The sequence below is a fragment of the Nicotiana tabacum genome, chromosome 18, assembly GCF_000715075.1.
Source record: "Nicotiana tabacum cultivar K326 chromosome 18, ASM71507v2, whole genome shotgun sequence".
Classification (NCBI taxonomy): Eukaryota; Viridiplantae; Streptophyta; class Magnoliopsida; order Solanales; family Solanaceae; genus Nicotiana; species Nicotiana tabacum.
In genome coordinates this window covers 53,751,380-53,775,583 of record NC_134097.1, presented here as the reverse complement: position 1 = coordinate 53,775,583, position 24,204 = coordinate 53,751,380, and the positions used below count along the sequence as shown (strand labels likewise).

Below are 24,204 nucleotides of genomic sequence, written 5' to 3'. Positions count from 1 at the left end.
ATGGAATTTAATTACAGTATTACTATCGGAAGGAATAATAATGTGCTATTGCAGAATGTCTTTCTGCTTATGCTTACTATATATCTTTTTCTTTGGTCCAAATAATTACCAAATACAATAATAACAAAAAATCTAATAAATTTTCACAAGTAGGGTTTGGGGAGAATAGTGTGTAAGCAGACTTTACCCCTACCTCTGGAGGGCAGAGAGGTTATTGCTAATACACCTTCGGCTAAAAAAAAGAAGCAGTGACAACAAGCAGTAACAATAATAAAAAAAATATTATAAAAAAGCGAAGTGATAGATGAAAATCAACAGTAGGTATTAATGCAATCTAAGAGTAAAAAGATACAATACTAACAATAAAACTACCGGTACGGAAAAGAAAAAGTAAAATGCTCGACTACCTTCTAAAATCTACCTTAATTCTCAACCTCCACACTCTCCTATTAAGGGTCATATTCTAGGAAAGCTTAAGATGTTCCATGTCCTGCCTAATCACCTCTCCCGAATACTTCTTTGGCCTACCTCTACCTCTTTTCATACCCATCAAGGCCACTCTCCCATACCTCCTGACTAGATCATTTGTGCTTCTCCTCTTTAAATGCCCGAATCATCGCAGCTTCACCTCCCGCATCTTGACCTCCACAGGGTCCACTCCTACCTTCTCCGAATTTTTTTTATTTCTAGTCTTATCTAACCTAGTATGCCCATACATCCATCTCAACATCCTCATTTCAGCACATGAGAGTTCTTAACTAGCCAACATTTTGCCCCATATAACCTTGTCGGTATAACCACAACTTTGTAGAACTTATCTTTAAGTTTTAGTAGTATATTCTTATCACACACGACACCGGATGCAGGCCTCCATTTTATACATCCTGCTCTGATACGATGTGCAACATCCTAATCAATTTTTTTCTTATATTACTAACGCAATGTACTTGGAACTTCCTCTCTTGGGGATGACTTGTTTACCAAGCCTCATCCATGTCTGCTACCTGGGTCACGTAGCTAAAATTATACTCTAAGTATTTTGTCTTGGTTTTGATTAACTTGAAATCTTTAGACTCTAGGGTTTTCCTTCAAACCTCCAGCCTCTTGTTAATACTACCTCATGTCTCGTCAATCAGAATAATGTCATCTGCAAATAACATACACTATGGAACCTAAGTTGGAATATGTCGTGTCAGTGTATTCATTGCCAAGGAAATAAAAATGGATCTGATCTTTGATGCAACCATATCACAACTGAAAAGTGTCTTGAGTCTCCTCTCCCTGACCTTACCTAGGGCTTAACTCCATCATAAATGTCCTTAACTACCCTAATGTAGGCTATAACCACGTCTCTATCCTCCAACCATCTCCGTAGAATCTCTCTCAAGACTTTGTCGTATGATTTATTCAGAACAATAAACACCCTATGCAAGTCGTTCATCTCTCTATACTGCTCCACCAATGTCCATACAAGGTGAATAGCTTTCGTAGTCGAACGACCCGGTATGAACCTTAACTAGTTCTCAAAAATAAACACAATCCTCCTCACCTTCACTTCTAGCACTCTCTCCCAAACTTTCATAGTATGACTTAGAAGGATACCACTATAGTTGCAATTTTGGATATGTTATGGACTATCCTTCAGCGTGTAGATTAATTGTTGGCTTGCCTAACGACAGAATTTGGCTCCATCACGGCTTATGGTAGGAATTGGGTCATAACAGTCCACATACTATTCACGTCTCTACTACTCCTCCAGGCCCTATAGCCAATAACTTTTCTCTTGTATGTTAAGCTTTATCCTTGGTCAAGGCTCCCACCTGATCCTAGGTTGACCATACATATCCCTCTTCTTCCTTTTCCTCGTGATCTCTAAGTCCATAACCAATAGTGTATGTTAAGTTGATAGATCCTCACTCGGGATAACCGTACAATCCGTGCAAAGATCTCTATCATACATCCTGAGTAGTACATAATCAATTTGGGTGTTGGCCACCGTATTTTGAAATGTGACCAAATGCTCCTTGTTCTTCAAAAAACACAAGTTAGCCATCATCAAATCAATAGCTTTAGCACACTTGAATTTTGAAGTTCCTCCTCAATTTTTTATCGCCAAAATCGAAGCCGCCACGCACACCATCGTAATCCTAAGAAGTCGTCCCGGTGTGGTCATTGAAATTTCCTCCTATGATTAGCTTTTCGATGTGCAGAATTCCATTTACCAACCCGTCTAAATCCTCCCAGAAGTGTCTTTTAACCTCTTCGTCCATTCCCGCTTGAGGCACGTAAACACTAATTATGTTTAAAGTAGACCCTCCCACAACTATTTTAATAGCTATCAGTCTGTATTCAGCCTTCTAAACTCTACCACTAGCTCTCTGCGACCAACATGTCTATCCCGTTCTTGTTCCTTACCCTTCCTGAGTACCACAACTTAAATCCATCTACATCCAGAGCCTTAGTTCCCACTAGGGGAGCTTATCAGGAGGATCAAACGGTTATTTACGCTTAACAGTTTGGCTTATCGATTATTGATTTATAAATATAGTAATTCGCTAGCTATCCAATAAGACATCGGGTATATTGGTATCAGATTAACGATTATCGGACGGTATATTGACTAAACCAACTAGACTTCAAAAGAAGCTATTGTTGTCTAGTTGAGCAAATATGTTTGAGAAAATTAAGGAGATTTATTGTGGAAATCATAAATAGCTATCGATGGGATCTAGTTCAGATTCATAGTCATCAAAAGAAAAATCATAAAGTTAAAATTTGATAAACAGAACATTCATAATTGTTTTTCAAGGTTATAAATACTACTAGTTTTTTGGTACGCGCGTTTTGCGTGTACCCCATTTCAATAAAGTATAATTTTTTTGTAAAATCAAAGCCTCATTTTAAAATTTCTTCGATAGTGTGAAGACTCTATGCGTATTCACACTGAGACCAATCTTTGCTATCAACTCTTTGATCAATGAAACTGGCGAACAAATTGAATATCTTTTTTACCCTTTAGAAATAGAGTTCACACTAAACAAAAAAGCCATTTAATTATTTGCCTAATATTTAAAATTATAAAATATCCTATAACTTTATTATTAGTAGTAAATCTTTTCTTATTTGAACTTTATAAAAAGTCCTAATATTTAGGACTTTAAATTCAAGTAAAATTTGCTTTCCATAAATTATTTACTTTTTAAATGAATGACATTTAATTTACACGTAACTCTAAATTTTGAGAATATTGCTTCCTTGTTAGTATTTGTTTATTTTTTATTTTGTAACCGTTAGAATGGTTATTTTCTATTAAATAATTATTCTTCAATATGAGAAAATAAATTAAAATGACTATTTTGTCTAGTATGAAATCTATTTTTAAAGGATAAAAAAGACAAACGACATTTAACTAATGGTTTTCGTGCATTTAATATAGTATAGAGTATAGATAAATATAAATATAAATTATTATAATTGATGGCAAATAAGAGAAGTTGAATTGGCAAGGAGGGCGACCTAATTGTGTAATTGGTGCGTTCTTTCCAATTTAAGAATTTGTAAACATACTGAAGATTTGTAGGAATATTCATTTTTGACTGAAGAAATTACAATGTTAGATCTTGACTCGGACTCATTTACTTGTTCTTTCGAAGGGATAACATATACAATTTGATTCCAACAAGGAAATATAACCGAAATCTAGAGTCATTTCTTTAAAATAATGCTTTGATAATGAACTTTGAAGTCCTAAACAGTAGGAATTTCTACCTAGTTCAAATAAGGAAAAATTTAACAATTTTTTAATTTGATTTTAAGGTTCTAAATATCTGGCAAATAATTAAAATTACAACTTTGTCCAACATGAAATCAATTTTTAAAGGGTAAAAAAGGCGAACGACATTTCACTAAGGACCTTCGTGCTTTTAATATAGTATAGATATAGATGGATAATAGATCTACATATAAACAATGAAATGTGAATACATGTTTCTTAGTCTTACATATACTCTCAATTAGGGAAAAGAGAGAGAGACGATTGTAGATCTAGAGTTAGGGGGTGCTTATCGGCTGCTATTGAGATTTGATAAATTAGATTTTAGGTTTTAGGGTTTCAAATATTACTTTATATACATAGAGGTAAAAGTAAAATATAAAAATTCTTAACAGGTTAAGGATTTATCCGATAAGAAAATTGAGTAATCCGTCATCAAACCGTTAAGTCATTAATTATAAATTTTCAATCCGTTCACCAACTGTTACCCTGATAAGTCGATACCAATAAGCCAATAAGCTCTTTTTTCGGTTTGATTAACGATTACAGTTTGATTTTGAACAACCCTAGTATCCCCTCTAGTCTCTTGAATATAAGCTATGTTGGTTTTCCTTTCAGGAGAACAAATGCTTACCAAATATCAATTTATAACAATATGGTATACATCACATATTTCGTATGTCACTTCTATCTTTTACAAACGAAGTCAAGAATTTTAAGTTATTTTGGCTATGACAAATTGAGTGTATGACGAAGAATTCAGGATAAAGAAGAGCATTTTCAGCCTTTTTGTTTCCCTTTCATGAATTCACTTTAGATCTGAGCGAAATTAAAGAATGCTTTAATAATTGGTTGTACTGGATTATTCAACGTAGGTATACATGTTGTTTTCCTTTTACTTTTCGTATATTACATTTGTCCTCATTTTTTCTTTTATATGTAATTTGTAAAAAGTAAGCGAATTGAACACCATCTAAACTGTCCATATATATTTTCACAAAAATATCCATTATACTTACTGAATGTATCATCCTACAACAACATGAATTACCACATCTATTGTCTATATCTTGGTATTTTTCAAAAATCAATATTCAAATTCATTTTTCTTATGACAACAGTTGGATAATAGGTCAAACAAAAAAGTGAGAACAATAACAAAACCCCTTCAACAGAAAAAAGGCCAAAAAGAAATTTAAAAAGAAAAGAAAAGAAAAGGGGCTTGGGGAAAATGTAAAGAATAGAAGATTACCTCAGGGACACATTGTTATTAACTGCCAATTCAGTTTCAACGTATATTGGAGGGGAACTCACTCTGTGTAGAAATATTCGACTCTTCATCCAATGATAACTCTAAAGCTCCTCCCTCCATTTCCTTCACAAAACCCTTACTTCAACTCTGTCCACTCTATTAACTTCAACCCTTTATCTAAAACCCTTCAATTCAACCACACCCTTTCAGAATTCTTGTTAAAACCCCCACAGTGTCGATCTTTCAAGCAGTCAGGCTGTAGAAAATCTCAATTTCAGAGCTTTAAATGCAGTGGGGTTAAAGATTCCAACGAAGAGACTAATAAGGTTGTCTTGGACCATGGCCGTGGCGGAGGTGGTGATGGTGATGGTGGTGGTGGAGATGATGAAAAGGCGGAGAAGCAAAATGGGTTTCTCCCAGAATGGCTGGATTTTAGTTCAGATGATGCAAAAACAGTTTTTGCAGCATTGGCTATATCGCTTGCCTTTAGGTCCTTTGTGGCTGAGCCTAGATATATTCCTTCTTTGTCTATGTATCCCACTTTCGATGTTGGAGATCGACTTGTTGCTGAAAAGGTTATGTTTTCAAACCTTTTGCTGGATTTCCATCCATATTTTGATATTAACAATTGCATTATGTAAGTAAGTATTCGTACATCTGCTATTGGAGAAAGAATGCAGAACTATGCTGGGTTTTTTGCTGTCATTTAAGAGCCTAAGTGTTGAATCTAAAATTGAATGTATCAAGGGTTGTGGTTCTAAAAGCTGATTTAAGGAATGTTATTCTGATTTATGCTTGTCTCTTTTGTTATAGCATAATGATCTTTTTTTTGTCTTCATGAATTCCGTGGAGCACAACACCAAATAGCTTTCTATGTTTTAAATAGACATGCACAGAGGGGCGGAGGCACAAGCCGAGTTACAAGTTCGGGCAAACTCAATAGCTTTTTGCTCAAATAGTTTATTTGGTGTTTAGAATTCATTAAGTATGAACACATATTAAATTTAGAACCCAGTCAATTAACACTTGAAGTCGCTGTTCTAAAATCCAGAACCCATAAGATTGAACTTCTGGCTCTGCCTCTGCATGCACCACCTTACTTTAGACTAGGTTAGTGTTGCTAAACTTGTTTGTATACACTACATCTTAAGAGCAAATTCTATCTTGATTCTTCTCTTAAACCATATTTTTTTTAGTTCCATTTGTATGCGCAATCGTATCAATACAATTGATCTAAGGGTATCAGTGGTGTTCTAAGATTCCGCAAAGGTCGCCGTTTATTCCCATCAAACTTGCCCTCTATTTTATTGTGCATTTAGTATATGACTAGTCCGTGCAGATTCAAAGCCATTTCCTTCACAAACTATTGCAATCTTATTATTTACAGGTCACTTACTATTTCAGAAAGCCCTGTCCCAACGACATAGTTATTTTCAAGAGTCCTCCAGTGCTTCAGGAAGTAGGATACACTGATGAAGATGTCTTTATTAAGCGGATTGTTGCTAAGGAAGGTGATCTTGTGGAGGTGAGGTCACAACATACAAAACTGTTATACTACTTCATAGGTGAATTTGCCTTCTTGCTTAGAAGATAAAGTGATGGTATTTCATAGCCTCCGCCAGTTGTCCTATACTGAGTTTTTTCCCCTAAATGACAGTGACAGAGCAAATTATAAGGTCGACAGCAAACCTGGGGCAGATCTACCTCATATTTGAGTGTCGTGCGAAAATGTGAAAACTTCTCACTTATTTTATACTGCTTCAAGAATGTAAATATTAAGTAGTTCAGACATCTTTGCACTTCTCTTTTCTTTCGAAATCCAATTCTACCCTCTTCAACAGCCAGACCAGTCATGAAATTTAGGGTTGGTATTTTTTGTCATAATCCCCTGTATCTTGTGTTTGGAAAGTGGAGGTCTTTCTCTGTTTCTATTCATGTGATGGTAATACCTAAGTGCCATTGCCTCCAGAATATCTTGATGTTTAATTTGTGCCGTCACGGTAACTTGCAACCAATAACACATTGTTGATAGCTACTTTACTTTGTAACATTGAGATGTTTTTCCAGTATCCTCTCTTGCAGGAGAATGCATGGTCAAATTTGTCTAACAAAGTTGGCTTACTGGTTTTAAGCGACAACAAAGTTTATCTAGTCAGTTGCTGGTCTCGGTTATGCTCTCTTTTGGCATCTATATTACTCCCTGCATCACCTTTTGAATTACACCTTTGCTTGTCATCTACCCCAAAGTAGTGCCTACTTTCCCAGAAAAGAAAACATGCATTTAATCCTGTATGAAAAAGGTAACAGGGAACCCCTTTTAAACTGTCCAATACTAACTTTACCCTTTCCTTACGCAACAAGAAACAACTCAAGTTTTACAGGTTTAATCATCTGATTATTAATTTCCATCCTCTCTTTATCATTATGCCGAGTGAAAATAAGAGACTCAGTTTTACATGGACGGAGAAAGGATTTTTCTATTTAAACCTCACCAGACTTTTGTATTATCCAAGTCTTGCTCTACGAAGGTTGGGGGAAAGGTTTTTCTTTCTCTTTTTGATTCAACAAAGAACGCCAGTGGACTGCGATTTTTCAAATCATATTCGTAGATTTGCATTATTTGAATTCTCAGAGGAAAAAATGGAGAGGACTAATGGTATTGATTCAAACTTGCCTAGCTGTTTCTCTTCATGCACATGACAATTATTACATATTCTATTTACCAGAACAACAACTAGTAATTATGGTTCTATTATTTTTCAATGTCAGGTCCACTCTTATTAGCATTTCTTTATACTACATTATCTCTTCTTTCCCCAACGATAGATTAATTCCTATTATATTTTCATATACTGCAGTAATTACCAATATGATCTCCAATAGTGCAACTGAGGTCATTTGCAAAACGCATGTTCCTGTTTGGTTCACATTTGCATTTATATGAACCAATTCCTGGCAACATAAATGTAGTATTTTGGATTATTCTTTCTAGTGCAGGTTCACAATGGAAAGCTAATTGTAAATGGTGTTGTGAGGAATGAAGATTTTGTTCTTGAGGCGCCAAAATATGAAATGACCCCAGTGGTATGTTACATTGTTTTTATTTAACTCGGCTAATTCGGCATTCAGCTTCCCTATATTCTTTCTTAACAATGGAAACTTAAGCAAGTGTTGAATAATTGTAAGTATTGGCTCGTCCACAGCCATGACTCTTTAAGCAAGTCAGCAGTCATGGTTGCGATCAAACTGTACTTTATCTCCACATAGTGTGTCAGAAAATATCTCCTCTTCTTACAGTTTCTATTGTGTTCTGCAGAGGGTACCTGAGAATTCAGTTTTTGTGATGGGTGATAATAGGAATAACAGCTATGATTCACATGTGTGGTAAGTTTACTCGGTCTTGAAACCGAAGGTATCTTGTGAATTGCCATATCTATAACTATGCTTATATCAAAAGTATGAAATTGTTTAATTAGGGGTCCCCTCCCGGCAAAGAACATAATTGGCAGATCCATATTCCGATATTGGCCTCCAACGAGAGTGGGTGGAACAGTTTCCCCAGAAGGTTGTGCTATCGACGAGCAGGGAACTAGTTTAGCACCTCAGTGACTAATTTAGCTTTACAACTGAAGCCATAGTTTCCTCTTCTCTCCCCTTGCCTTTGCTTAAACTCACTCTATAATTTGGAGGCAACCATATGTTTAATTATAAAATTAATCATTTGTAAGGCAATTTTTGTGGATAGCATAATTGGCACAGTCCGAGGTCTTATTGTATTGACATATTCAAAGTGCATTCAACACGAATATGTCTCAAGAATCAAGAACAGCATAAATCTTTGTACATATAGTTCTCTGTGGACTGACAAATTCTGAATGCTCAGTAGATCATATTCATAGCAGTCATACAATCCTAGTGGGAATGAGGTAAGTATGAATTGGGAGTTGGGAAAAGGCAGGGGATGATGGCATGTCTTATTAGTTTTGTGATGCAAAATTGTTTAGATAAACTTGTTTACTTCATATGGTTACGAGAGGGGATTCTGCTACTGTGTGCATTTTAATTCTATACAACTTGAGTTTCAGATGTTAAGGACATATTAAGGTTGTATTGTGGTCCGGGACCAGCCCGGGGCCGGCCCAGGACCGCGAGCCCACATGGGCTTTGGGCTAAACGGGCTGGCCCGTATGATCCGGTCCCAAGCGGTCCAGGAGCCCACTGTGGGCCGGTCCATCATGGAGAGATCGCGAGCCCAAGACCGTTTGGCGGGCCTGGGCCGGTTCAACCGGGCCCAACGACTATTTTCAAAAGAAAAAAAAATTCTAAATGATGAATACATGAATACTCTTTAGGGTAATCCAACTCTCGATGAAAATGATGAGGAAAATGAAATGTAACCGGATTTAGATGATACACCTACTAGTACGGTTGTTAACCCAACTGATAATAATCCAAATGATGCCCCGCCTGACCCTACTGTAGTAACCCCTACTTTTAATAGACAACCTTCTAGATGGTGCGAAACATCTCTTGTTTGGCACTTTTTTATTCAACTAAGAGATCAAAATAAGGTTAACTGTAAAACTTGTGGGACTTTGATGGCTCATAAATTTACTGGAGACCGTAGCGGTATGAGTACTTTGACTAGACACATAAAGATACACCCTAAAGATAAAGCTAGATTTCTTCAAATGAAAGTTGCGCAAGAGGGAATAAGTGTAGGTATTCAGGTTAACCCTAGTACCAGGTCAAATCTAGTTTAACCGGGAATTAACACTATTACCGGTGACATTTTATATTACGATCCAAATAAAGATCGTGAAGAATTGGCAAAAATGGTTACTGTTATGTCCTTACCCTATAGTTTTCCTTCTAACCCTCACTTTGTGCATTATATTAGAAGAGTTTTTAATCCCACATATAAAGGATGGCCTCGCGCAACCGTAAAGAGCGATATTTATAAATATAAACATGAATATGAACAATATTTGCGCTATTTATTAAATCATATAAATTGTCGCGTTGCTATTACTACTGATATTGGTAGAAGTAGTAATGACTGTGATTATCTAACTGTTACCACTTATTGGATTGATGAGGAATGGAAAATGCAAAAACGCATTATTGCTTATAGAATAATTAATTCTCGTCACACAGGTAAGTTTATTGCTAACACAGTTGCAGTTATTTGTAGATATTTTTGCATTAGAGATAAAATAATGTCAGTTTCAATGGATAATGCTTCTAGTAACACTAATGCTATAGGCTTGCTTACAACTACACTAAATCCTATATTTAGAAATATTTTTCCATGTTAGATGTATTTGTCATATTTAACATTTAATCGTCGGTGATGGTATGAAAATATTAAATGTAGAAATTTAAAAGGTTAAAATGGCTCTTAATTGGTTTTTTTATTCAAACCGTAGAAGTAGACTTAGAGAATATTTTAAAAAATGTGATGAATTTGTCCTTAGAGAAAGAAAGGTTCCTAAACCTTGTCCAACTAGATGGAATTACATGTATGAAAGTTTAGTTGTTGCATATGAATATAGAAACCCAATAAACGCAATGTTTAATGCTCGTGTTGGTGGTGATGATGATGATGATGATGATGAGCACCTTACAAATCAGGATTGGACTAATGTTAAAATTCTTGTAGACTTTTTAGAACAATTTCATGTTGCTACAAATGAATTATCTGGGCAATATTATCCTACTATTTCTAACTGTTTAGTTTATATTGCAGCACTTGCAGATTTGTTTACTCAATTTTCAGAGGGTGGGGTAATTTATCAACTTGCTATTACTTCTATGAAAGATAAGTTTAAAAAATATTTTTTCCCTATCCCCCCTATTTTTGGTTTGCTGCCATGTTAAATCCTACCATGAAATTAGGAGGTCCTCACTTTTGGTATACAAATATTTATAAGGCTTTATCACTTTCAGACGAGGAATTTGTTACACTTGCAGATGCAAAAGCCTCAATTAAAATAAATGCTAAAACAATTTATAATGTTTATCAACTTGCCTTAGATCATGCTAGACCAAATGTTCCAACTCCTACTTCGTCTAGTTCGCAATCATTTAAAAGAACTGCGGGCCTAAAAACACTTAGTTCTGGGACAGAGTTCAGGGGTTCTCAAGGTGATAATATTGGTGATAGTTCACAACTAAATGAGCTTCGAGTTTATTTGTCGCAGGGACTTGAATCGGAGAATCCCGACGGCTCCTTTGATGTTTTGGAATGGTGGAAGGACAAAGAAAATCACTATCTGGTTCTTTCAAGGATGGCTCGAGATATTTTAAGTATTCAAGATTCAACAGTGGCATCGGAGAGCGCTTTCAGTCAAGCGAGACTTCAAATCGGTGATCATAGAGCGTCTATGAGGGAGAGCTTAGAAAAATCAGTACTCTTCAGAGATTGGATCCGTTCAGAAAGAAGAAATTTTGGACTTGCTGAATCACAACCGAAGATAGACGAAGATTATGAAAAAATGCTAGCGGAACTTGCGGAGGATGCTGCTTCGCCCGGAAGCGGTGATGAACAAGCTTCTTTTCCGCCACCACCAACGGAAATTCCTCCGAACCTTGAAAGATTTATGAAATTTGTTAAAGATAATATGTAGACTAATATGTAACTTGTATTTTGGCACATCTTCATTAGTTTTTTTTTCCCTTTTAATGGTGTTATTAGCACCTTGTTGTGCTCATTCCATTAGAGGGAGGAAGACTAAGAAAGATATTGTCATTTTTTGTTAATGTCGTAATAATAAAAATTATAAGGCATTCCCTTGAATATTTCTTTATAATTTTTTTGCGTTTAAATTTGAATTAGAATATTTAAGTCACAATTATATAATATAATTTACAAGAAATTGCCTTAGATAAAAAAAAATAGTCCGGAACACTTAGGCCCGTGGGGCCGACCCATTTTGCCCGGGACCGCTTGGCCCCAGCCCATTTAGGCCCGGAACTGGACCACAATACAGCCTTAGGACATATAGTCTAAGCAAATATAATTAACGGAGCCTCTGATGTTCAAAATTTGTGGATTATAATTAAACTCTAGAACTCTTCTAGCTTAAGACTCAACTAAACCATCAAACAATGGCTCTCCCTGTCTAAATAATTGATGATAAATATCATTTATTAATTCTCTTATGTGATATTAACAACACTCAGCAGCAAAATCCTACATACGCCATGCCCCTGTTCAAAGTAGTGGGGCACCCAGAATCTCCAAATCCTGGATCTGCATATGATCCAAGATTCATGTTGCTTTATTGGCCATAAACAATAATCAAACTTTGTCATAGAAAACACACAGCAAAAGTAAGTGATCAAAGGCAGTTTTGTTGAAGCGACCAGGATGTTGGTCATGCTACGGCACACCCTAATGAATTGATTCAAAGTTGTAATTTGTTCTGGCGGGTGAGCCATAAGATAGAACAAACTTAATCTTCTGAGTGACCAAGCATGCATATGAAATCATTAGAATCGCTTTTAGCAGTATATGTGATAGAAGCTCCGAAGAGTCATGATGCCGTGTTTTCTGGACTCAAAACAGGAGAGAACTTGTGGGTTCAATGCTAAAAGCTTTAAAAATTGAACCCATAGGGTTTAAATTAACTTTTCAGCAGATTGTTTTTCCTTCCCAGAAACCAAACAGGTACCTAGGAGGATATTGCGGTACAACTGCTGCGGAGCAGCTTGTCACGATGCTCAACAACTTTTCAGAGTTCCTGCACCTTAGGAAGGCCTCTGTACCAATTTACCCATATCCTCTTGCTTCAACAACAACAACAACAACACAATGTAATCCCACAAGTGGGGTCTGGACCCATATCCTCTTGCTTCAAGCTTTAGAAAATTATTCTGAAACAATTGACAAGGATAGAGAACTTTAAATATCAGAAGAAAAGAACCAACATTGTCCTATTACGCATTATCTAGCAACTTTAGACTATAATGATAGCCTTGGTAATTATATCTTGGAGAATGGACTGGATGTTGCAACCTCAATCAAATGCACAGGAATCCTGCTTGAATTTTATTTCCTTTGTGCTTCTTGAGCTGATGAGCAAGGAACAAGAGATGTGTTTCCGATGCTTTGTCTTCACCAGCTTGCCAACTAAATAACCTTTTGACAGGATTTCAAAGTCTAATTTCAATGGAACCCCCTCACTGCCGTCTGATTTTACCAAGGCTATCCCAGCTCCATATAGGGGAACTCTACATCCATCCAGGTTCATAGACATACTGCGCTGGCTCTTTTTTGGTTGATAATATTCGTCCAACTGCATCCATACGTTGTAAATCAGGAGAGACCATCAGGTAAAGGAAAATACTGGCAAAATGTTGCTTAAAGAACATGACACTGGCACTATACAAAACCAAAAATCGGGTAACATATGATTGATATTTTTTTCACTGTCATCCATTATGTCGAGGTTTGATCCTCTAAATAATATAATATTTCTTCATGGATAATGAGAGGGGGAGCCTTGGCGTAACTGGTAAAGTTACTTCCATGTGACCAGGAGCTCACGGGTTCGAGCCATGGAAACAGCCTCTTGCAGAAATGCAGGGTAAGACTGCGTACAATTTATCATTGTGGTCCGGCCCTCCCCCGAACCTCGCGCATAGCGGGAGCTTAGTGCGCTAGGCTGCCCTTCTTCAGGGATAATGCAGGTTTATCTGGCAGTTTTAAAATTCTTGAGATTATAATTGACTTCATCAAAGATATCGCTCACCTGGCCAGTTGCCACTGTGATTTCTGAAAAGAAAAGATTGACAGGGTTGGAGCTGACATGAACTCCAAAAACGTAGCAGGGTTATGTATGGCCATGGTCACAGAACAGTTAACTGTAAGCAACTTGGTTGGAACACCTGTGCGGTCTGACCCTTGCCCAAAATAGAAGTTATGTACCCTGAAGGCCTAGCAGAAAATCCACTTTACATGAATAAAAGTTATTCAAAGATTATACTAAAATTGAAAGTTTTTAGAGCAATCACCAGATTTTCATCCATTAAGTATCAACATAATGCAACCTCGAAATGAAATGATCAAGAATTTCTGAGAGAAATTCAGTCCTTAAAATATCAAGGAAAGATCTAAGCATGATTATGGTCTTTGAAGGATTAAACATGCTAAACTAGGACATTATGCTGCCAGTTTGAGGAAATCAGCTTATATCGTGCACAAGGTTCTTAAAAATCAAGTTCCACAGCTTTTGTGACCATCAAAGGGAATATTGAGAACTAAAATATAGGATTGTGCAGGAGCAACTTATAATTCACAAGTCACAAATCTGTATAATCTATTTCAAAAACATCACTACTACTATACATATTATATGATGGTTATAATCTGCTTCGTCTTACATTTTTTTTTTGGTTGGAATAATTTAGTTTCCCCAATATTAATAATAGTGATAAGAACAAGTTCTAGACAATAAACAGATTCCGATTTCAATTAATGAATACCTTCATAGTGATGTGAGGTTGGTAAGGTCTACTGGCTCCCCACAAAATGAAGCAAAAGAAAGCAAAAAAAGCTCCAAAAGCCATGAGAGCAATCAAAAACAGGCAGCGTCTTGAATAGGCTTGATTGATATGATCATAATCAAGATCCTCTTCAATGACAGCACATTCTTGCCAGCCTTTCCCACTTCTTCTCCGATTGTAACCCCTGGCCCATCGCCAATTCCCGGAAAGGCGGCTAGAGGAAGAGTCCCTAGATGAATAAGAAGGGGAATCAATGGGGCTGTGATAAGCAGGAGTATTTTGCATGGAGGATGATGACTTATCAACATCATCGTGGGAATCTCGTGATGGGCTCTGTACATAGTAAACTGGCAGTTTTGGGGATGTAAGAGACGATGATGTTGCTGTGCTTGCATTATCAGATTCATCCCTGCTGTTCATCATCATCATCATCTTCTTCTTCTTCCAAGATTCACAATCTTCCAATTCAAACACTGATGCCACAATTGCCTTGAAAAAAATCCCCTTTTTTCAGTAGCTAAGGGAACTTTTGTATTGTAGTAGTTAGTTTAAAGATTTTGTCCTTTTTCGTATTGCGAGATTATTTATCAAAGCTAAATACTAAAAGCACAACTTTTGGTTGGTTTTCACTGACAGATGTATGCTGTTCTGTTTCATCATAATAATGATAACTCAAAAAATGTATCTCTAGGTTTTATGGCTTTTTCTTGCCCCTAACATAAAAAGCAATTTTAAGGTTGCCTTTTAAAAAGCACTATATAGAAGGAAAGAGACAGTTACTTAGGTGTAACACCTCGTAACGTCCGAAGAGGAGGAGACTAGACTTGGTACAATAAACTGTGTCTAGAGAACCCTTTTGGCAGTTTCAGAAATCTCGAGTCCTTGCCATATTAACAGCTCCAATTTATGCGTATGGAACTCTGCTATAAACTAGTAAGCATTACTTTGATGACCCTTTCCTTAAGTATTACAATCACCTCTCATCTCGGCTTGACTTTGCTTCGTTCAAAGCTCCATTAAGATCAGGTTGGTCGAAATGGCTCGGCTCAATTGACTCTATTAATCATGTAATATTTGTTTTAAAATTAAGTTCATTTCTTATTGTTAATATATTTATTTAATAATTACTATACACTTTATTTTCGTACTTCTTGATTTGATGTAAGTAAATTTCAATCATTGCATAACTTAAGCCTACTTAATGGATGAACTAAATTGCAGCTAAAATTTATTTAAGAATTTCAAATTATTATTGATGTTCAATTCAGTACAATATTTCTTAATTCTTATTATATTATTTATTTATTTATTTGATCAAAAAGCTCTATTTAGTGTTCTACATTTAATTTAAGTGAATTCGAATTTAATTTATAATTTAAAGTAATTATTCACGTAATTCAATCACATTTTACTCAATTCTCTATTACAGTATCTTGTTCATTATATTTAAAAGTGTTGGTTTTGAAAGATTGGATATGCTAAAATGGTATCAATAATTAAAATTCAACATATACAGTTTTTGTTTTAGTGATGATGACGTTTTTCTATTTAGATGCTTAAACAATAAAATTATACTTTTTGCACTTCTGTATAACAAATTAAGGGTGTCAATGGATATTTAAAAACCGATTAAACCGATCGAACCGTACCGTACCGAACCGATTTTTAGGTTTCTTTTAATAAAACCGTATATTTTTATATAAAACTATAACCGTACCTACAATTAGGTTAGATTTTTTATTTTACGAAAATAAACCGAAAAAATACCGAACCTTACCAAATTAATTTACATGTGAACAATATATTTATATATTAAGTTTAAAAATAATAATGCATTAAATTTTTCCTTGGACCTTGGCATTATGAAAACGGTTACAAGCCAACAAGTAATTAAGCTCAAAATCCTAATTCCCAATCTATTATGCTACTCCTGTTAAAATTAAATTATTTTCAACATATTCACTAGCAAACACAAGGTATTCTAGCGTTACGAGTAACAAACTATAATGTATTGAATATATTACCTTTCTTATGATTTGGATTTATCTTTTTGAATATTTAATCTTCTATAGACTTTATTTTTTGGTCCCAACTTGGTTAATATCTTCTACTCGTGTGATTTATATTTTTTTTTTGTCTTTGTTTAGTTTCTTTTACGCTGCTGTAGAATGATTGATGGATCTATATTCTGGCCATCTTTCATGTTTTCTTAATATATAACCCTTTAAATAGTAAAAATGTCGAGAAAATTTTGCTAAGCCCTATAAAAATACATATATTATTGCATTCTACTTCTACTAGTGACTTTTATATGACATTTAAAAAAGAGACCGAAAATTAACCGAACCGTACCGATACCGAAGATAATCCGACATGATTGGGACGATTTCGAAAAGTCTAATTTTGGTTATACATAATAGAATAACCGAAAAATTAATATGGTATAAATTTTATAAAATAACTGATCGAACCGAATCATTGACACCCTTATAACAAATATAGAAGAGTTGACTCGGGCTCAGTTAGAATTATTGTGCAGTTCAATGGCCTCGGTTCTATTCAATAGGAGCATTTTCGCAGATATTCACTTTTGGACCATCATTGATGTTATACCTGTATTATACATAAGAATTTCTTCTATTTCTTTAATGCAACTTTAGAATTAGATCTGAATTTCTTCTATCTTTCCAATGTTACTTCACAAAATCAAATCTAAAGTAGTTTTATATATTCAATGCAATATCAGAATCGGATTTGAAGTTCTTCTATCTTTCCAATGCAACTTCAAAAAAATTGAATCTTAATTAGTTCTATCTCTTCAATGCAACTTCAGAAATCAGATCTTAAATTCTTATATATTTCCAATGCAATTTCAGAAAATTCGGATCTTAAGTAGTTCTATCACTTCAATATAACTTCAGAAATCGAATCTTAAGTTCTGAAACTTGTTCTTCGAATTCAACAATCCAACACACGATTCAACACCAAAATCAACTCCAAATGAGCTCAAATTTGAAACATCACTTTCAAATATCATAAAGAACAAACGTCAATCATCAAATTATCAAAACAACAACAAATCTAACAAACTCATTTAAAAACTAAGAAGAAGAAAAAGAAAAAATACTAAGCACAACCTACAATAATGTTTTGCAACTAAGAAGAAGAAGAATAAACCAAACGGCTCCTAGATACTTGGAAAAGGAAGACAGAGAAGATGAAAGCAGTAGCAAAGCTCCCGGATACATGAGACATAATACAAAAAAGAAGATAACAACAGAGAAGAAAAAGAAGAGAAAAGCGTATTTAAGTTACCAAAAAATTGAGTATCAATTAAACTTTTAAAAAATGGCTAAAGGTAAATGGGCTTAACCAAATATGGTGCCCCGTAAAATAATTGCGATTCAATCTCATATAAAGCTAGGCCAGGCTCGAAATGTATTCTGCTCGACTCAATTCAAAGGTCAAGCTCGGATATAATTAAACTCTTTTTTTTTTATAGCAAAATCCACTAGACATTGTGCCTAGGGCTAGTTTTTATATATAATACTCAAAATAAATACAAAGTAACATGAGGTCTTACAAAGTATAAGACAATATGACATGATAAGTACATAGCTCCAAGTACCAACTTTGAGCAAGTAGTACCCAAAATTAGTATTACATGTTGAACTAAGAAATGAGTATAAAGACGAGCTATCTAAGTAGTAGAGAACTTGCAGAAAAACGAGCCACATGGATGCAAATATTGTGAGAGCCCAAAGCTTCCAAAGCTGTTTCTTCCTTTTGAACGACACTGCTATACTCCTTTCCATACTACTAGGCAGTAGTTTTGCCATTGTGAACCTGGGTTGCCAAAACTGTGGTTCACAGGTTGCACATAACCCTGTCCAAACAAAGGGCATCCCAGTACTCTTGTGAATCTCTTCTTCTTGTGAATTTGTACCTATCCACAGCCTAACCTTAAGGAAAAAAATATTTGATCATGATGTATGTTATATGACTTAATGCCTGCATAGTCAAAAAAATTGCCCAGTCCATATGCATATCCATTTGGAGCAAAATGCGCATGAACTTATTACACCAAGAATCGTGTGACCTCCCGCTGCTATCCAATAAGACCTTTGCTTGAAACCAATGCAGGGATGTTGTATTAACGAACTACATTGGGCTCTTGAGCAATGCATTCATTATAACCATTTTTGTGCTCCAAATTAACGTACCTCACATAGATTCCTTAACCAAAATTCTGGACAGTCGGCAGCTCCTGCGTTTCAGGCCCTGTGACATCGTTGCCATTCCATATCTGCTTGTAGTTTGTTTCTTGATTTGCACTATACTACGATATTGGACCATCAGCAATTGCGTGCTGCATGTGACAACAACACTGCAAATACCTAGTATCATCCTTTGGAATATTGATTCCATGCTTGCGCTTACCATTAACACTTTTTCAAGGGAATGAGCACAAAGTGCTAATACCATCCATTGAATTCGTGTTAAATGGTAAGGCATGTCTACAGTAGCATCTCCTGCAAAACAGACATAAAGTTAATAAAAAGAATGATCACCATGCTCTCCTCCATAAGGACTTGAACATGATGACCCAAAACAATGAATTTAGCCTTCTCCATGCCCCTACTACTCCTTTCCTCCTCACCTCCTAACTCTTAGCAACTCTTACTCTTAGGTATGGAAATTGTAGTTATCACTATTCACAATCCATTTACCTTGTCTCTCCAATTAATCAAATTCATGCACTTCAATATAACCATTATCGAGGGCATAGTTAGCTAGGTAGTCAGCTAGTTTATTACTGTTGAAGTTTGGCAAAATGCCAAAGTCCCACATTGGTTGGGAGTTAAGTTTGGAAGGGATTTTTCCCCTATAAAAGAAGGCCTAATGTTTAGGATTGAAACACACCTCTCATTTGCCTTCTCATCTGTTTAAGGCATTTGTATCTTCTCTCTTTAGTATTATTTCACTTGTATTTTTGGAGTGGAATAAAATATTTGGTTGTGTCCGAGGAGTAGGCAAAATTAGCCGAACCTCGTAAATTCTGGTGTTCCCTTTATTATTGCTTTATTGTCTTATTTATTATTTGGTGGTTGTCATAATTTTTGGTATAGTAGTTGTGACTTATTCACACTCTATACATTTGGCTTCCGCAACAATTGGTATCAGAGCCAAGGTACTGTCTAAGTATGCTCTGTGGTTGCAGCATAGTCTGATCTTCCACATCAGAAAAGATTTATCTTGGTAACTGAGTCAAGGTTCTGTCTGAGTATGCTCTGTGGTTGCAGCTTAGTCTGATCTTCCACACCAGAAAGGAAATAATTTTGATTTGTGTCGTCAGCTATTAAATAATATTTGTGTCAAAGATGGGAGACAATAAACAAGAAGAATCTACATCAAGTGTCAACAATACGTCATCATTGGCATCTTCGCTTATGACAAGAATTGTGTCAAATGCGAAATTTGCGGTCGAAATATTTGACGGGTCCGGACATTTTGGGATGTGGCAAGGCGAGGTTCTAGATGTCCTTTTTCAACAAGGGCTAGATCTGACCATTGAAGAAAAGAAACCAGATGTTATTGGAGAAGAAGATTGGAGAATTATCAACCGTGTTGCTTGCGGTACTATTCGATCCTACCTTGCTAGAGAGCAGAAATATCCATACACAAAGGAAACTTCTGCAAGTAAATTATGGAAAGCGCTGGAGGATAAATTTTTGAAGAAAAACAGTCAAAATAAATTGTACATGAAGAAGAGACTGTTTCACTTCACCTATGTTCCTGGTACCACGATGAATGAACATATCACCAGTTTCAATAAGTTGGTCACAGATTTGCAAAATATGGATACAACTTATGATGATGGTGACTTGGCCTTAATGTTGTTGGCGTCACTTCCTGATGAGTACGAGCACCTTGAAACTACTCTACTCCATGGAAATGACGAAATTTCTCTCAGAGAAGTTTGTTCGGCTTTGTACAGCTATGAACAAAGAAAGCGAGAAAAACAGAAGGGCGGAGAAGGAGAAGCACTGTTTGTGAGGGGTCGTCCTCAAAATCAAACGAGGACAAAGAAGGGAAGATCCAAGTCAAGATCCAGACCCAGCAAAGATGAATGTGCCTTTTGTCGAGAAAAGGGGCACTGGAAGAAAGACTGTCCGAAGTTGAAGAATAAGGCCAAACATAACAATGGAAAGGCTATTATGGATTCAAATGTAGCTGATTGTGATGATTCAGACTTCTCATTAGTTACAACAGAGTCATCAACATCATTAGACATATGGTTGATGGACTCGGCTTGTAGCTATCATATGTGTCCCAACAGGGACTGGTTCGTGGAATTTCAAGAAGGAGAATATGGAGTCGTCCACACAGCAGATAACAACCCTCTTACCTCATATGGCATTGGTTCAATACGATTAAGGAACCATGATGGAATGATCAGAACATTAACAGATGTTCGATATGTACCGGATTTGAAGAAGAATCTCATCTCTGTGGGAGCCCTGGAATCAAAAGGGTTTAAAATCATTGCAGAAAATGGAGTGATGAGAGTATGTTCCGGTGCACTAGTGGTAATGAAGGCTAATCGGAAGAATAATAATATGTACCGCTATTGTGGCAGTACAGTTATTGGGACAGCGACAGTGACATCCAGTGACGACAAAGAGGCAGAAGCAACCAAGCTATGGCACATGCGCTTGGGACATGCTGGAGGAAAATCCTTGAAAACTCTATCAGATCAAGGATTGTTAAAAGGAGTCAAGGCTTGCAACTTGGAGTTTTGTGAGCATTGTGTTAAAGGGAAACAGACAAGGGTTAAATTTGGTACAGCGATCCATAATACTAAAGGCATTTTGGATTATGTACACTCTGATGTTTGGGGTCCTTCCAAAACACCTTCATTGGGTGGGAAGCACTATTTTGTAACCTTTGTTGATGATTTTTCCCGAAGAGTATGGGTGTATACAATGAAGAGCAAAGATGAAGTGTTGGGAATTTTTCTCAAATGGAAGACGATGGTGGAGAATCAGACAGGCAAGAGGATCAAGTGTATTCGCACAGACAATGGAGGTGAATACAAAAATGATCATTTCAATAAGGTCTGTGAAAATGATGGCATCGTCCGACACTTCACTGTTAGACATACACCACAACAGAATGGAGTGGCAGAACGTATGAACCGGACCTTGCTGGAGAAGGTACGGTGTATGTTGTCCAATGCTGGCTTGGGCAAAGAATTTTGGGCTGAGGCAATTACATATGCATGCCACCTCATTAATCGTCTACCATCTGCTGCTATTGATGGCAAGACACCATTTGAAAAATGGTATGGAAAACCTGCTATAGATTATAACTCTTTGCACGTGTTTGGCTCAACTGCATATTATCATGTGACGGAGTCAAAATTGGATCCAAGGGCAAAGAAGGCTATTTTTATGGGAATTACTTCTGGAGTCAAAGGATATCGCTTATGGTGTCCTATGACAAAGAAAGTAATATTCAGCAGGGATGTTACCTTTGATGAATCTGCTATGGTAAATAAGGTAACAGAAGATACCAAACAAAATGAAGGTGCTTCTAAGCAGGTGGAGTTTGAGGGAAAATTTATTTTTCCTACACAAGAAGCAGAGGAGGAAACAAATGAAGATTATCCTCTAGAAGGAGAGCCAGTAGAGGAGATTCCAACTCAGGAACCTCAACAACAACTTGAATCAATAGCAACCAACAGGACAAAAAGAACAATAACGAAACCTGTTCGTCTCATAGAGACGGTTGCTTGTGCAACCTCAATTGTAGCTGATGATGTTCCTACTACTTATAAAGACGTTGTCCAAAGTTCAGAAGAAGATAAGTGGAGGATTGCCATGAATGATGAAATACAGTCCCTTCATCAGAATCATACATGGAGATTGGCCAATCTCCCGAAGGGAAAGAAAGCAATTGGGTGCAAATGGGTATTTTCAAAGAAGGAAGGATTTCCTAACCAAGTAGATGTTCGCTACAAAGCAAGATTGGTGGCCAAAGGATATGCTCAAAAGGAGGGAATTGATTACAATGAAGTGTTTTCTCCAGTTGTAAAACATTCCTCCATTAGAATTATGTTGGCTTTGGTAGCACAATTGGATTTGGAACTAGTTCAGATGGATGTAAAAACTGCGTTTTTACATGGAAACTTGGAGGAGGAAATCTACATGACTCAGCCAGAAGGATTCAAAGTTGCTGGAAAAGAAAATATGGTGTGCAAACTTGAAAAATCGTTGTACGGATTGAAACAATCTTCTAGACAATGGTACAAGCGATTTGACGAGTTTATGTTGCGGCAAGGGTACAAGAGAAGCAAATACGATCATTGTGTGTATTTGCACAAGCTTAAAGATGGTTCCTTTGTATATCTTCTCCTATATGTTGATGATATGTTGATAGCTTCCAAGAATTTGGAAGAAATTGATAAGTTGAAGATTCAACTGAAGAAGGAGTTCGAGATGAAGGATTTGGGTGAGGCAAAGAAAATTCTTGGCATGGAGATAATTAGAGATAGACGTTCAAAGAAACTCTGTTTATCTCAAAAGGAATATTTGAAGAGAGTACTTCAACGTTTTGGCATAGATGACAAGACTAAGCCAGTTAGTACTCCACTTGCTTCCCATTTTAAGCTAAGTACTACTATGTCGCAAATGGATGAAGTTGAACGAAAGTATATGTCAAAGGTACCATACGCAAATGTTGTTGGTAGCTTGATGTATGCAATGGTTTGCACAAGGCCTGACATTTCACAAGCTGTTGGAGTTATTAGCAGATATATGCACAATCCAGGGAAGGAGCATTGGCAAGCTGTGAAGTGGATTCTACGGTATATTCATAATACTGTAGATGTCGGGTTAGTTTTTGAGCAGGAAGACAATCAGTCTGTAGTTGGATATTGTGACTCAGATTTTGCGGGTGATATGGACAAACGAAGATCAACTACTGGTTATGTGTTTACTTTTACAAAGGCACCAGTTAGTTGGAAGTCTACTTTGCAGTCAACAGTTGCTTTGTCTACAACAGAGGCAGAGTACATGGCTATTACAGATGCTGTGAAAGAGGCAATTTGGCTTCAAGGATTGCTAAAGGAGCTTGGTGTTGAACAAAAAGGTATCACAATTTTTTGTGATAGTCAAAGTGCTATTCAATTAGCGAAGAACCAAGTTTATCATGCAAGGATGAAGCACATTGATGTTCGGTATCATTTCGTACGAGAAATCATAGAAGAAGGTGGAGTCACGGTGAAGAAAATTCATACTACAGAGAATCCTGCTGATATGCTGACAAAGGTGGTGACTGCGGTCAAGTTTCAACATTGTTTGGATTTGATCAACATTGTTGAACACTGAAGATTGAAGATGAAGACACAACCAAAATTTGTTATTGAGAGAGAATTGAAAATGTGGAATTTTGCCAAGGTGGAGATTTGTTGAAGTTTGGCAAAATGCCAAAGTCCCACATTGGTTGGGAGTTAAGTTTGGAAGGGATTTTTCCCCTATAAAAGAAGGCCTAATGTTTAGGATTGAAACACACTTCTCATTTGCCTTCTCATCTGTTTAAGGCATTTGTATCTTCTCTCTTTAGTATTATTTCACTTGTATTTTTGGAGTGGAATAAAATATTTGGT

At 36.3% G+C, this 24,204-nt stretch overlaps 2 protein-coding genes across 4 annotated transcripts; one reads left to right on the top strand and one right to left on the bottom strand.

Annotated features, from left to right (window-relative positions):
• Nucleotides 1–5,017: 5,017 nt before the first annotated feature.
• LOC107783853 (chloroplast processing peptidase) lies at nucleotides 5,018–8,871 on the top strand. 2 transcript variants are annotated; one of them, XM_016604878.2, is made up of 5 exons: nucleotides 5,027–5,599; nucleotides 6,412–6,549; nucleotides 8,022–8,108; nucleotides 8,341–8,408; nucleotides 8,501–8,871. In XM_016604878.2, exons 1-5 carry the CDS (start codon nucleotides 5,117–5,119, stop codon nucleotides 8,631–8,633), a joined length of 909 nt encoding a protein of 302 aa, XP_016460364.1. In that variant the 5' UTR covers nucleotides 5,027–5,116; the 3' UTR covers nucleotides 8,634–8,871. The 2 variants fall into 2 exon arrangements, with proteins under 2 accessions (XP_016460365.1, XP_016460364.1); XM_016604879.2 differs by lacking the exons at nucleotides 8,022–8,108; nucleotides 8,341–8,408; nucleotides 8,501–8,871 and adding an exon at nucleotides 6,682–8,008 and having other exon boundaries at nucleotides 5,018–5,599; nucleotides 6,412–6,589.
• Nucleotides 8,872–12,321: 3,450 nt separating this feature from the next.
• On the bottom strand, nucleotides 12,322–15,375 carry LOC107783852 (uncharacterized). 2 transcript variants are annotated; one of them, XR_012701737.1, is made up of 4 exons: nucleotides 14,514–15,375; nucleotides 13,781–13,965; nucleotides 13,045–13,324; nucleotides 12,322–12,902 (listed from the first exon to the last, which is right to left on the bottom strand). XR_012701737.1 is itself a non-coding variant. In XM_016604877.2 (3 exons), exons 1-3 carry the CDS (start codon nucleotides 14,964–14,966, stop codon nucleotides 13,276–13,278), a joined length of 687 nt encoding a protein of 228 aa, XP_016460363.2. In that variant the 5' UTR covers nucleotides 14,967–15,375; the 3' UTR covers nucleotides 12,324–13,275. The 2 variants fall into 2 exon arrangements, 1 of the variants encoding a protein (XP_016460363.2); XM_016604877.2 differs by having other exon boundaries at nucleotides 12,324–13,324.
• Nucleotides 15,376–24,204: the final 8,829 nt, after the last annotated feature.

Bases quoted from the DNA above. Each gene is read 5' to 3' on its own strand.
- LOC107783853 (XM_016604878.2), top strand. From the start codon at position 5,117: ATGATAACTCTAAAGCTCCTCCCTCCATTTCCTTCACAAAACCCTTAC. The intron at 5,600-6,411 runs GTTATGTTTTCA...TATTATTTACAG, and splicing joins ATCGACTTGTTGCTGAAAAG to GTCACTTACTATTTCAGAAA. The intron at 8,409-8,500 runs GTAAGTTTACTC...TTGTTTAATTAG, and splicing joins AGCTATGATTCACATGTGTG to GGGTCCCCTCCCGGCAAAGA.
- LOC107783852 (XM_016604877.2), bottom strand. From the start codon at position 14,966: ATGATGATGATGATGAACAGCAGGGATGAATCTGATAATGCAAGCACA. The intron at 13,966-14,513 runs GTATTCATTAAT...ATTTTCTGCTAG, and splicing joins AACCTCACATCACTATGAAG to GCCTTCAGGGTACATAACTT. The intron at 13,325-13,780 runs GTGAGCGATATC...GTATGGATGCAG, and splicing joins TCACAGTGGCAACTGGCCAG to TTGGACGAATATTATCAACC.